Here is an 11761-nt window from a genome sequence, read left to right as displayed (position 1 = left end):
ATGGTTATAAGGTTGTTTCCTACCAGATGAAAAAATGTTGTTAACGCAATGTGCACGGAACAAACAGGTGATTCGGCATGATTTGTTTCCCCTCTTAACGGTCGCCATCAAAAGAGAATGCGCTAACGGTTACATAACGATAAGAACGACATTGGGGGAGGACAATAACGTCAGACAAAACATCGTATGCAGCACTGAACGAAACACGCGAGCTGCTCAATTTATCAATATTAAAAAGTCAATCAAATAAGAACGATTTTTTTTCACTTGTTAATGGGTGTGAAACGAGTAAACAACTGGATGGCTCTTGCGTGTTCATGGTGAAGTGATACCGTCATGCAATTGAGTAAAAGGTCCGAGGGCCATCTTAAGGGGACGCAAATTAAAAGGCATTTTTCTTTTTGTTCTTCATCGCAATGCGACGAGACATCACTAAAAAAAAAGGGGAAAATTGCTGTTCGTCGTTCATAATTGGCTATTTACATTTTGTTTGTTAACGACGCCAAGACGAGAGAGAGCGGGAGAAAAAAAAAACTGAGCTGATGAGACGCGGTAGACAGAACAAATAGGCAGGGGCAATTGCAACCTCCCGAAATGAGTTAATAATGTGTGGATGTTTGGAGGGAGAAATGGTTAAAAGGAAGTCCAGTCAGTGATGCTAGTTCAGACATAAACTCCCGTCGGTTCCGGTTTCAACCAAAAGAGACGGCGATAAAAGTTGCTCCACGTAGCCAACGTCTTGGAGGACATGACCCAAAAGCCGGAGCTGATTCCGACAATCAACATCATCAGATACCTATGGGGGAAAAACCGAAACGAGTTATTTTTATGGGAATACCGGCGGGCATGTCTTCAAGGAAATCAATCACATACTTGATCATAAAAACGGCGAATTCCGGTTTCGGGTAGGTAGGAGCCGTAGGGTAACCGCCGGCGCCTTTGGCATAAGCTAGACTCTGTGACGGGCAGGCAAAAACAAATTTGATCCACTGTGGGTCACGGCATTTGTCCTCTTGCCATCTCAACATCCAGGAATCGAAGAAAGCCTTTATATAGATAAAAATACATGTTAGAATATTTATAGGTGGTTGACGTGAGAAGAATTTCGCCGAAAGGGAAACTCACGACTGACCTGTTCGTGAAGAAGGCATGCGATAACAATGATGGCCGGTACTGTGTATAAAAAGGAATAGATTCCAATGCGCAGCATGAACTTTTCTAGCTTATCCGTTTTGGTTCCTCCGCTCTTCATCAACGTTCTCACCTATAAAAAATTCACATAAAGAAAATAACAACTTTGTTATGGAAAAGAATTCAACAAGACACACGTACCCGAAATAGAGAGATGAATCCGCCCAATAAGAAAATGGTGCCGACGATGAGGAAAAGGAATAGAGGCGCCAGTACGAAGAGTCTTAAGGCAGACATATCCCAAATGCCAACCGAACACACACCGCTCAACACGTCGCCTAAGGGTACGATACCAGTAGAACAGCAAAACGGATTTAGAAAGAAAAATACAAACGAGTCTATTTGTAAGCAACACACACACCTTCGACTTTGCCCATGGCTAAAATGGCGATGGTCAGAGCAGCAGGGAGGGCCCACGTCACCAGATGGAAATAATGAGACTTGGCTTCGATAGGTTCGTGACCCCACTTGAGACCGGCTGCGAGGAACCAAGTAAGCGTCAAGACGACCCACCAGAGATTGGCAGCCATTTCAAAATAGTAGAGCAACATGAAGAGGATTGTGCAAGATTCGCGTTTCGTTCCCTATGGAAAAGTTGAGATGATGAAAACTGAATGTGTGGCTATTTTTAAGATTTTTATATACTGCACCTGGGTGATGGTTTCAACCATGTCGGCTTTATCGACTGAAAAATCTTGTGGCGGATCAAATGGCGCATTACACGATACAGAATCCCCCATGGCGTATCCTATGACGTAGGCCAGTGCCACCATAAAATAGCACACTGAAAGGAAGACGACGGGCCGCTCAGGGTAGCGGAATCGGCGTACGTCCAACAAGAAAGTCAGAACCTGAATTTTTCAAAAAAAAAGAGCATTAATTACCACCTGCATGTAAAACATTGATAAAATAGCTGGAATAATTACAGTGAAGAGACAAGATGCCATGCAGATGGCACCCCAGACCACGATCCAAACACGTGAAAAACGAACTTCGCTTTCGTTGAAGAACATGCCCTTACAGGGGGCACCGCAATCCGGATAGACTTTCCCTCCGACCCGAACGACATAGTCAAGACCTTTTGGCACCCGGAACTGAGCAGGGCAAATAAATCCATGATCGCGAGAGTAGTTGCTATTGACTGAGGTGAATCCTGATCGGATGCCACTTGGTCCCCCGTACCAATTGGAGCCTGCGCCATAGCCTGGAGGACTACCACCAACAACAGATCCGCCTGGTCCTCCAGGATAGACACCAGGGTAATTGCCTAATTCATTTAGAGGATTTCTGGGATAGTTGGGTACTCCACCTAGTCCACCTATACCACAAAAAGTTGTTTGTTCCAATAATTTTTTTAATTGAAAATTTAGAAATAAAAGTAGCTTACCTGAAACTTTGTAAGGAGGCCTGTAGCCATCATTTCCACCGTGGCTAGTCCCTGAGCTTGTATTGTTTTCTCCAACACATAGTTCTCCAGCTGCACCACCTTCAGGATATCTGCTGCATTCTAAGCTTTCCGGCCACTGAAAACCAAACTTGTTCATGAGTCCCTCACAGCCACTGCGAGCTGACAAGCAGAGGGAACGACAAGGAGGGATGGGCTTGTCCAGAACCGTGCACACAGGAGCGTAGACAGAGCAAAGGAAGATCTGCAAGTCTGGGCTGCATTTGACCTTCACCAGTGGATAAAACTGGTGGACTTCCAGTCCAGCATCTTCTTGTTTTTGGTGGTTAAGCAGGTTTGGGAAGATAGTCTCATTATAAAGAATATCTTTACACAAGGGAATTGTGATGGCTTCACACCTGCCATGGTGAGGCAAACTGTCTCGATCAGAAATGGTGGAGCTAACAGTTACAACAGTTAGCAACAAAGCCAGGATGGAGGCGAAAATAACACTTTTGTAAAGAGACATTTTCTGATTGAGATTTTCGGACGGAACAATCGGTATCTTGATTTAGTCAAATGCTGGTTTAGCCTGCCCAGCAGTATAGGTTCCTTGTAGGGAGAGACGACTTTTCAACCCCTCGAGCAACAGACGCACTTTTTTTATTCGAAGGGGCCAACCAAGATGACTGACCTCTTCTTAAGAGCTCTTCTCAACAATAAATACCACTACACTTTCTTCATTTTGCCATTGAAACAACCAATACTGTGTATACTTTCTGCTAAAATGCAGAGTTTGCTCGTTTTTCTCAATCTATTTCCCTGTAAAACATCAAACATGCCACTAAACGCAAACCAACGTCAAATGTCTCAGCACTCCACCTTGAACACTGAAAAGCCACACCAAAGCACCAGCCACAAAAAGAGCTAGCTTCTTAAAGAAGTTGCTCTTTTCTCCGCCAGAGCACCACCCCCTTTTTTTCCCTACTGCTGGTGTCGTGTTTGGTTCTTTTGTCCTGTCCTCTTCTGTTAAAGTCATCAGGTTTGTTATCGCCAGAGGCTATATCGAGGGGTCATCAATGTCTTTTTTTTACTCCCTTTTTTGAACAGTTGGTGACAATTTTTTCCGTTTCGTTTAACTTTTCGTTCAGTCTTAATGATGCAAACTATTTTAAAAAATATGCAATCACTACCATCTGGTTGACGTCTGTCTGAAAACAAAATCAATGAGACGCGCTTTTGGATCAAGTATGTGGGGGGAAAAAACGAGTGGCTTCTTGCAAAAACAAAGACACATATCAGTGTTTTTATTGGACTTGACACGAAAAATGTAAAAAAAAGGAGAGAGATAGAAAGAACTGGAAAACTGAATTTTAATACACAAAAAAAGTAAATTGTGTGCAGTCGGGATTGAGAATCATTCGAGCTAGAGGTTATCTCGATTCGTTCATGGTACATCGCATAGAACAAACAAACAGGATGAGACAACCATATAATTAAATTTAAATTTTATTATTAGTCTAAGAATGCGACTCGTTGGCGGGCATTGCAGATTTGGCCTTTTCTTTCATCAAAAGAAGAGCGTTGCGAATCTTAATGGCCGGTCCCAACTTGACACCAAGCAAATCGGTAAGATCGCTTTGAGACAAAAACAGGAGCGCCTCTCCATCAATTTCCTGTAATCAAAACAATTAAAATAAATACCGTATAAACCAAAAAATTTAGCAGTTGAACAGACCTCTTGTTTGAATTTCTCCAACATGACTTTATTGACACCGAATTTGGCCAAGAAATCCATAACTTGATCGCAAGACCAGCGAGTCACTTGATTAGATGTATCGATCCCAACAACATCGCCGAGGAGTGCGGCATGTTTGGACCAACACATTGGCGTTGTCAGATTGGAATTGGCAGGGAAGTTCATCATTGAATAGCCTGAATGCACCGATTTTTTCGTTGGCACGGAACCGCTCATTGAGGCGTCAAGTTGGTCATTAGGACCTCCCAAAGAGTTACGGCTCGACTCTTCCTGTTGTTTGCGTTCGGCAACTGGAAGGCTTTGATCGTTTGTCACATCACCATTGCCTTCTATTGGAGCAGATTTCCGCCGAACAATCTCACTAGCTGCTGTTTTACCCGTAAAAAAGGAAATTCTCCTAAAAGGAAAAAGGCAAATAAATGAATTGTGTCACTATTTGAATTTCTTTTCAACTTGTACTTACATTTTCTTGGGTGGTGGTGGTGTAAGGGCCTCCAAAGAGTCGTATTGCTGTTCTAGTGGAGGACTTTCAGGTCTGAGATCAACTTGGATAAGTCGGTTATTGAGCTCGGCTTCTGATTCGCTCTTGACTGGTAGGTCAATACTCTGCGAAGCTTTAGACTTTTCCATTTTGCTAGCGTTCGACGAAGGTTGTGGAGGTGGCGAAGACGCTTCTGCAGTTGACGTGGCATTACTGCTAGAATCTCCCGGCTCAGCTTTAATGTTAACTGCTTTGGTTTTCCCACTTTTACTGGGCTCTTCTTTCACAGGTTGTTCTTCCGCCGAGGCCACAGCAGCTGCCGGGGAAGCCGAACGCTGTACAACTGGATCAATCTCCTCGCCTGTTAGACGATCGGGAAATGCTGGATTCTCACGATGCAAGTTGGCATTGGAATAGGGGCAGTGATCGGTGCTGGTATGAGTGGCATATCGTGCACCCTCTATGTGCCCAACACCGGTACAACCAGGAGTAGCGCATTCGCCTTCGTTGGAAACGGGACCATTTGAGGACACAAAAGGCGGTTGAAGCGGGTGTCCCGTTTTCAAGCACCATCCAGGTGGATGCAGGTCTGGCCAATCGTCATCCGTCCAAAAGTCATATTCGGAAGACCAACCATCAAAATGAATTTTTAGTCGATAACCCTATTAAAAAGGAAAAACATTTTTAAATGTATTAAAATGAATTTTGCAAGGACATTTTAAAAAGAGTGATGCAACAAGTACCTTAACAGCTGCCACGGTAGCGACGCGAATGAGTTGTGGGTTGCGCGGATCTACGCATTCGAGCTTCATGCCTGTTTTAAATCCGACGGGTGAACGAGGTTTGAAAGCCCGTGGAGGTACGGCCGTCGCCCCTGTCTTTGCCAGGTAATGATCCCAAACAAAATCACTCGCATCAGCGTCATAGTCTGTCAACGTCGAAACCGAGAATCAGTAACATATCACCGCAGAATGATGAAAATATCTTTTTTTGTTTCTTACCACAGGGCGGGGTGAGCGTCGTGTTGTGTTCTTGGGCCCATCCGACCGGATGAACATAAGGACATGAGGGATCGGCCCAGTAATCGTAGATGCTATCCCATCCGTCAAAATGAACCAGGAAGCGAGAGCCGATCACATTCGCAACCGTAGCCACACAAAGGGTATGCGATGAATGGCGTCGGTCGACCGCTTCTAATTTCATTTTAACTCGAAAAGCGCTGGGTACGGGGGACTGAAAAACAAATGAATATCAGTTAACGATATTATTAGAATTTGCTTGACATTTGGCGTTGGCTTCTTACCTCGTTCTGTGCTGAAATAAATAAATGCCGTGGAGCTGCTGCGCTGCTGGTAAATTTCAAGTACTGAGGCCAACTAAAAGTACGTCCATGCGTTAAAGCCTGAGAACTTGCTTGTTGTTGATTAGGTGGAAGGGGCGACGATGTAGATTGGCACGGAGCCAAATCATAATGCTTGGGTGGTCGCAGTTTTTGGCCATTTTTCTCGCACCATCCACAATGGAAAAGATTTTCAGAATCGGCGTTCAGCCAGAAATCATGTGAATCAGAATATCCATCAAAATGCAATCGTACGCGATAACCTTGTGTTTAAAATAAATTTAATAAGGATTAAAAAATAAATAAAAATAAGAAATAAAAGTTCAACCTTGAATTTCAGCAACAGTCATAACGCAAAATAGTGACTGATGCTCAGGATCGATTCCTTCAAGTTTCATTCCTGTTCGGAATCCGTGTTTTCCGTATGGAAATGGATCTGAAAATAGTCGTTCAGGTGCCGCTTGAGCTCTTCTTCTTTCTAAATATTTGGACCAAGACCACGCCGATGGCGTTTTCGCCTGCTATCATTCAAGGAGAAAAATGATAAATCCCACTAAATTCCGTCGTCCAAGGAAATAGTTAAATTTTACCTTTGATTCATCTTTTATGTTTTGCTCGTTGCACGTTTCTAGTGAAGACTCAACGACGGCGCTGCTAGCCGCGTCTCCTGCCTGGGAAGAAGAGTTGGAAGAAGTGGACTTTCTTTTGACCGCCACTTTACCAGCAGCCTTTGTTTTTGTCGGCTGCGAAAGGCCGAGTTTGCGGCATTTTTCCGAACAAAAGTTTTGATCGACAAATTCGTCTGCAATTCCATAACCTGAGGGGAAATACAATATTCTAGAAATTTTGGCGCCCAAAATAAAATAGATTATAACTCTGGTTATATACCGTCACACTGTTTGCAGCAGACGATGTCGACTTTCTCTTTGGTATTGGATGGGAATCTTTGCTTCCATCGCTCTCGATCTCCGTTATTATTACTGCTGGTCGTACTGCTTCCATTATTGTTGGTCACAACATTGGCAGCAGTCGTCTCTACTGGTGTTTGCAAACAAAGGACCCGTCAGACAAACCAATGCTTCACAAATGTACGTCGACTCAAGGGCAAACCTGGCTTTGATGGTTGGGAAATGGCTTCGCTATCGGACGTTGCTGTTGTAGTAATTGGTTCTGAGGTTACTGATTCTTTCGTCTCTGCTGGTGCAGATACAGCGTCTGCCATTGGTGTGGCCTCGATAGGCTTTTCGGCCGTGGATTCTTCCCCAGGAACCAGTTCGTAAATCCCAAACTCATTCACCCGGAGCTGCTGATTGCAGACGACAAAAAATTGTTAAAAATGACGCAAATGCCATCATTTTAAAAAGATAAATGTAAATAGTAAACAACTTGCATTTAGTTTGGGATATTTGCTGCTAATAGAAGTCACATTAGCTGCTGAAACGACTGCAGCCGAATCTCCTTCCACGGTACTACTAATGCTAGGCGGTGCGGCCGATGTAGTGTCTGTTTCCATTAGATTAACGATCACGGTGGTTTCACCAGCACCAGTCACCGGTGCTGCGTTTTCGATGGTTGGTGCAATTATCGCTTCTGTTGTCGGACAAGTCGAATCAGGAACTTCCATTTCGGAATCCATTTTTATCACTAAAAGATCAGCAAACACCAAACGAACAACAATCAGCGGGGAAACTTATGTCCCTATGCGCATTCGAAACACCGTTTCCCTTCCCCAGTCCAGTCAAACCCTTCTCGAAACTAGGATGCGATTTTTAGTTGTTTCACGAAACTTTAGCAACAATAAACACCTGATGAAGTTACCGGATAGGACACGCAAATGAATTGCAAGTTCCGGGCCAGCTAAACGGACAAAAATTGTTAATTGTAATTCACACAAACCGATTCTAGGCTGGCTCGTTTCAAATAGTGGCGACGGACATCTTTAACTTTAGAAGGGGAAGGGAATGAATCAGAACCTGACCCCTGGTGGTCAACTTTTAAAACGTTCCTTTTTTACAACCGAAATATTAATATTCTATTCATTTAAAAAACTGCAATGCATTAAAAAAATAAAGAATAAAAAATTTCAAAATGTATGTGATACCATTATCGTCACATAATCTTAGTAAAAAGAAATATTTCTTGTTTTACTAACTAACATGGCAGATGGCTGCACTATGCGTCCAAAGTTCGTATTTGTTTTGTAATTTACTTGGAATGCCATTTCCTCAATAAAATTGGATTCATTTGTAGAATTAATTGAGTAGCATAACTTAAACTGCTCGAGTGCCAAAGGATTTGAAAATGGAATTTCGAAATATTACTTCAGAACCCCATTTTCTAGATAAAGACACACAGGAGGTAATGGGTACTTACCAACCTGTTTTTATGGAATATTCAATTTTGGCTGAATAGTAAGTTGTTGGTTTCCTTTGTAATGCAAGAAGGTCATTCAAGTTAACCCACTTTTCTTTATCAAAGCAATGCTTTAAGAGACCAGCCCAAGATTTTGCAAGATGTATATGTGATGCCTTCAGCCAAAGACCCTCTGCGTAAGATTAGAAACACAATTAACAATGAAAATCTCGAACTTAATCAATATCTCTTTTCTTATTTACAGATTGGTTTGGCCTTATCTTTTTGAGAAGTGGTTACTATGCAGGGGCAGTGTTTCGTTTTCACATCTTCATAGGGAAAAGTTTTCCCCAGATTGATATTCCTGTGAGACACATTTGTCCTACTTAAATTTTAAGATAGATATATTAATTGACAGTTGCCAATGATTGAATACCCTAGAATATCGTTTTCTCTCCGCCAATCTTCCACCCCAAAGTTGACCCAGTTTCGGGTTACATGGAGACTCGATCGGCTTTTGGCAAATGGCAAGTTGGTGTGCATCACATCTGGCACCTACTTTTGTACATAAAGAAATCACTTCTCGTCATAGAGAACCGCGATTCAGTGAATCAAGTTGCAGCAGATTTGTAAGACTACTTCAATAACAATCTAATGCCTTTTTAACGAATAACGAGTAATAGTGAATCGATTTTTTGACAAACAGATTCACACACGATCTGGCCGAGTTTCAGACGAGGGTTACCGAATGCATTATCGAATGCAAAGACCATCTCAATGATTCCAACCAATTTTCCACTGATGCGCACTACTTGAGGTTCTCAAGTTACAATCCCAACATTCACGGAACGTTTCGCAAAGCTGTAATTGCCAATGCCAAATCAAGCGGTACGGCTGCTGCTGGCAACAAATCCCTATCGTGGGTTAAATCCGGTTCGCTCCAACCCTGTTCTAGTCAGGATTGAATAAAAAGCACCGGATTTTTACTTTTGTGATATATCCCTCCTTCCTCCAATGCTTTCGAGCGATAGTGTTTAAAATATGTCATTCAACGCGTTTTGATCAACATGTTACTACGCATCAATATTGATAATAGCGGACAATTAATAAAAACACGTCATTCTTCTATTTTATAGTCCAATATTTTGCAAATAAAAAAAAATCTGCATATTTGTTATGAATTGTATCATATTTTTAATCATTTTTTTTTTAATTTATTAATCTTATTTATGGTTTTTTTTTCGTTAAGTAGTTAGTAGCAGATCGTTGTCACACTCACAAAAACACAAACAAAAATGCCAAAAGTGGTTCTAAGAAGTGAAAATATTTAGTCCTCCTCACAAATGTCTGAACTCGATTCGGAGGAGGAAACATCCGTCCGTTAAGTAAAAAGTACGTTTAAGTACGTTATAACCCGTCGAGTGTCATTGATTTTATGTGCCTTAAATTTACGCTTTATGAATTGTAAAATTTTCTTTCTTACCCCCTTTTGATTAGCCAGCTACTTCGCGAATTATCTCAGGTCCTTGACGCAGACGCCATCTCTTGATATTTTATGCAAATTTTTTTTCATCACCGCAAATTTGAAATCGTTATTTTTTACTGAATTGTGGTGTTGCTGACTAAATTTGAACCATAAAACTTTCCTTCAATAATCTTTTGCAACTAATCAAGCGATCGCTAATTTTCCTTTTAATTGCAGCAATAGAGAAACCGTCGAGCAAACCCCAGTGCTTAGGCCCTCATGATAAAAAAATATGTACCATTCCAGAATGCTCCTATATTCAGGAACTGTATAGCGTAAGCCACTAACGTGCACGGTGCACTACTACAGTAGCATACACTTCTTCCTATTCAATACACTTGAGTCAATAATAGACACGTTGGAGTATAATAGATAGCACGAAGCCTTTGACTGAAAAAAAGCTCCAAGAACATATAAGTCTGCATTTTAAACCACAGAAATGTTAAATACATATCAAATACAAAAACGGCTGTACGAAATTCTCCAGCTGATCAAACTCGCTACTGTTCTCCGGCATATGGCATATAATAATAATTTGGAAATCATTTTTTATCACCAGACTATTTTGAATGTAAACTTGTAATTATATACGCCATACAACACTGCACAATGTTGTACTTGTTTTATTTATTTGGCCGCAGTAGTACAATTGAATTAAAATAATGTCTGCCGACAAAAGACATGCTTGGAGATATCACGAGTTTGCGACGTACACATGCACAGGTAGGCACGCATCAAGTGAATCTACCTGCGTCATAGCATGAATATTTTGAAATACATGTTCCCAATTTCGGATTTCCCAACCAGGAGGGACAGATGGTCAACTATGGGACCTATTCTCGAGCAACCCACACTGCTCACAAAAGTAATATAGAAGAGAACGGATTAAAATGAATATCCTCAAAATGTTGTGGCTTTGCATTTCACATTTTTGTCAATAATCGATCACCATTTGATCCACATCAAGCAACGCATATGTGAATTCGATACGGTGAAAGAATGTACGAGGTGCTCAAGCGTTGCAACCAGAACTCTGTCCAAGTCTTGATTAGCATTTTATTTCACACTTTAAAGTTGTTTCTTTTGGCCAATATGTTGTAGCCTATAAGATGACTGCTGGCTGATGGAGAGGTTATAGCTTAAGAAATTTATTTCCATTTAATTATTAATTAATTATTCAAAAGTCTTCAAAATAGAATTGATGTGAATTTGTATTGATAGTTAAATAATGAAAATCAGAATTTTAAACTTTTGGCTAAGCTATCAATTTTTACCGCAGTTCTAAAACTATAAGGAAAATTAAATTGCTTGACACACGTCGTTATTTCGCCTGGGGAAATCCCAATTCTCGGAATATTATTTTCATATTTTATTGGCAAATTACACAGTCAGGACTCGATGGAAAAAATACTGGGTAATTCAGTACCGTACTTGATACCGGCACGTGTATTTAATCAAAATATAATTTTTGAATGCATTCAACTTCGCGGCACGATGGCATAGAATATGTAGGACTTTGATGACCGCATCGAAAAAAAAGTCTATATGCTGATGACTCTCGAGTTCCATACCGGTTGTTGTTTTATATATATGTGTCTCATGTGTGAGTCATGTTCTAGGTTTCTAGTTTCATTTCATTTTGTTTTTTTTTGTTTTTTAATATCTTTTTGCTTTCCGCTCCCTCATTCTGTTCGAGAAGCTATAAGGTACAACACACACACACTGTAGTA

General features: G+C 41.2%; 3 protein-coding genes across 12 annotated transcripts in view; 1 reads left to right on the top strand and 2 right to left on the bottom strand.

The window, feature by feature from the left end:
- Positions 1 to 24: 24 nt before the first annotated feature.
- On the bottom strand, positions 25 to 3513 carry LOC124192999 (frizzled-1-like). The gene is made up of 8 exons (XM_046586630.1): positions 2579 to 3513; positions 2118 to 2509; positions 1842 to 2042; positions 1553 to 1775; positions 1333 to 1469; positions 1133 to 1264; positions 874 to 1046; positions 25 to 796 (listed from the first exon to the last, which is right to left on the bottom strand). Exons 1-8 carry the CDS (start codon positions 3102 to 3104, stop codon positions 664 to 666), a joined length of 1917 nt encoding a protein of 638 aa, XP_046442586.1. The 5' UTR covers positions 3105 to 3513; the 3' UTR covers positions 25 to 663.
- Positions 3514 to 3852: 339 nt separating this feature from the next.
- On the bottom strand, positions 3853 to 10045 carry LOC124192997 (lethal(3)malignant brain tumor-like protein 1). Of its 9 annotated transcripts, none has more exons than XM_046586618.1 (12): positions 9990 to 10045; positions 7545 to 7798; positions 7265 to 7460; positions 7043 to 7195; positions 6745 to 6971; positions 6483 to 6675; positions 6119 to 6417; positions 5817 to 6048; positions 5559 to 5743; positions 4798 to 5477; positions 4314 to 4731; positions 3853 to 4251 (listed from the first exon to the last, which is right to left on the bottom strand). In XM_046586618.1, exons 2-12 carry the CDS (start codon positions 7788 to 7790, stop codon positions 4096 to 4098), a joined length of 2985 nt encoding a protein of 994 aa, XP_046442574.1. In that variant the 5' UTR covers positions 7791 to 7798; positions 9990 to 10045; the 3' UTR covers positions 3853 to 4095. The 9 variants fall into 9 exon arrangements, with proteins under 9 accessions (XP_046442574.1, XP_046442582.1, XP_046442578.1 ...); XM_046586626.1 differs by having other exon boundaries at positions 6483 to 6672; positions 7043 to 7192; positions 7265 to 7457; positions 9990 to 10043; XM_046586622.1 differs by lacking the exon at positions 9990 to 10045 and having other exon boundaries at positions 6483 to 6672; positions 7545 to 7790.
- Positions 8261 to 11761, top strand: part of LOC124193001 (AKT-interacting protein-like) — a 37224-nt gene continuing 33723 nt past the window's right edge. Inside the window, exons 1-5 of one of the 2 annotated variants that reach the window (XM_046586633.1) lie at positions 8261 to 8565; positions 8633 to 8703; positions 8772 to 8872; positions 8948 to 9135; positions 9213 to 9683. In XM_046586633.1, coding sequence (XP_046442589.1) covers positions 8456 to 8565; positions 8633 to 8703; positions 8772 to 8872; positions 8948 to 9135; positions 9213 to 9471 — 729 coding nt within the window. In that variant the 5' untranslated portion in view covers positions 8261 to 8455 and the 3' untranslated portion in view covers positions 9472 to 9683. Of the gene's footprint in view, positions 8566 to 8632; positions 8704 to 8771; positions 8873 to 8947; positions 9136 to 9212; positions 9684 to 11761 lie in introns of those variants that run through there. The other variant, XR_006873955.1, reaches the window with a different exon arrangement.

Source organism: Daphnia pulex, chromosome 4 (genome assembly GCF_021134715.1).
Source record: "Daphnia pulex isolate KAP4 chromosome 4, ASM2113471v1".
In the NCBI taxonomy this organism is placed as follows: Eukaryota; Metazoa; Arthropoda; class Branchiopoda; order Diplostraca; family Daphniidae; genus Daphnia; species Daphnia pulex.
This window is presented reverse-complemented; position numbering and strand designations above follow the sequence as displayed.

What these genes read in the sequence shown, in the direction of transcription:
- LOC124192999 (XM_046586630.1), bottom strand. Translation starts at nt 3,104, where the DNA reads ATGTCTCTTTACAAAAGTGTTATTTTCGCCTCCATCCTGGCTTTGTTG. An exon ending in TGGCATCTTGTCTCTTCACT is followed by an intron (nt 2,043 to 2,117) that starts GTAATTATTCCA and finishes TGAAAAATTCAG; the next exon opens with GTTCTGACTTTCTTGTTGGA. An exon ending in AGCCATGGGCAAAGTCGAAG is followed by an intron (nt 1,470 to 1,552) that starts GTGTGTGTGTTG and finishes TCGTACCCTTAG; the next exon opens with GCGACGTGTTGAGCGGTGTG.
- LOC124192997 (XM_046586618.1), bottom strand. Translation starts at nt 7,790, where the DNA reads ATGGATTCCGAAATGGAAGTTCCTGATTCGACTTGTCCGACAACAGAA. An exon ending in TTATTTCAGCACAGAACGAG is followed by an intron (nt 6,049 to 6,118) that starts GTAAGAAGCCAA and finishes TTTGTTTTTCAG; the next exon opens with TCCCCCGTACCCAGCGCTTT. An exon ending in CCACCACCACCCAAGAAAAT is followed by an intron (nt 4,732 to 4,797) that starts GTAAGTACAAGT and finishes TTTTCCTTTTAG; the next exon opens with GAGAATTTCCTTTTTTACGG.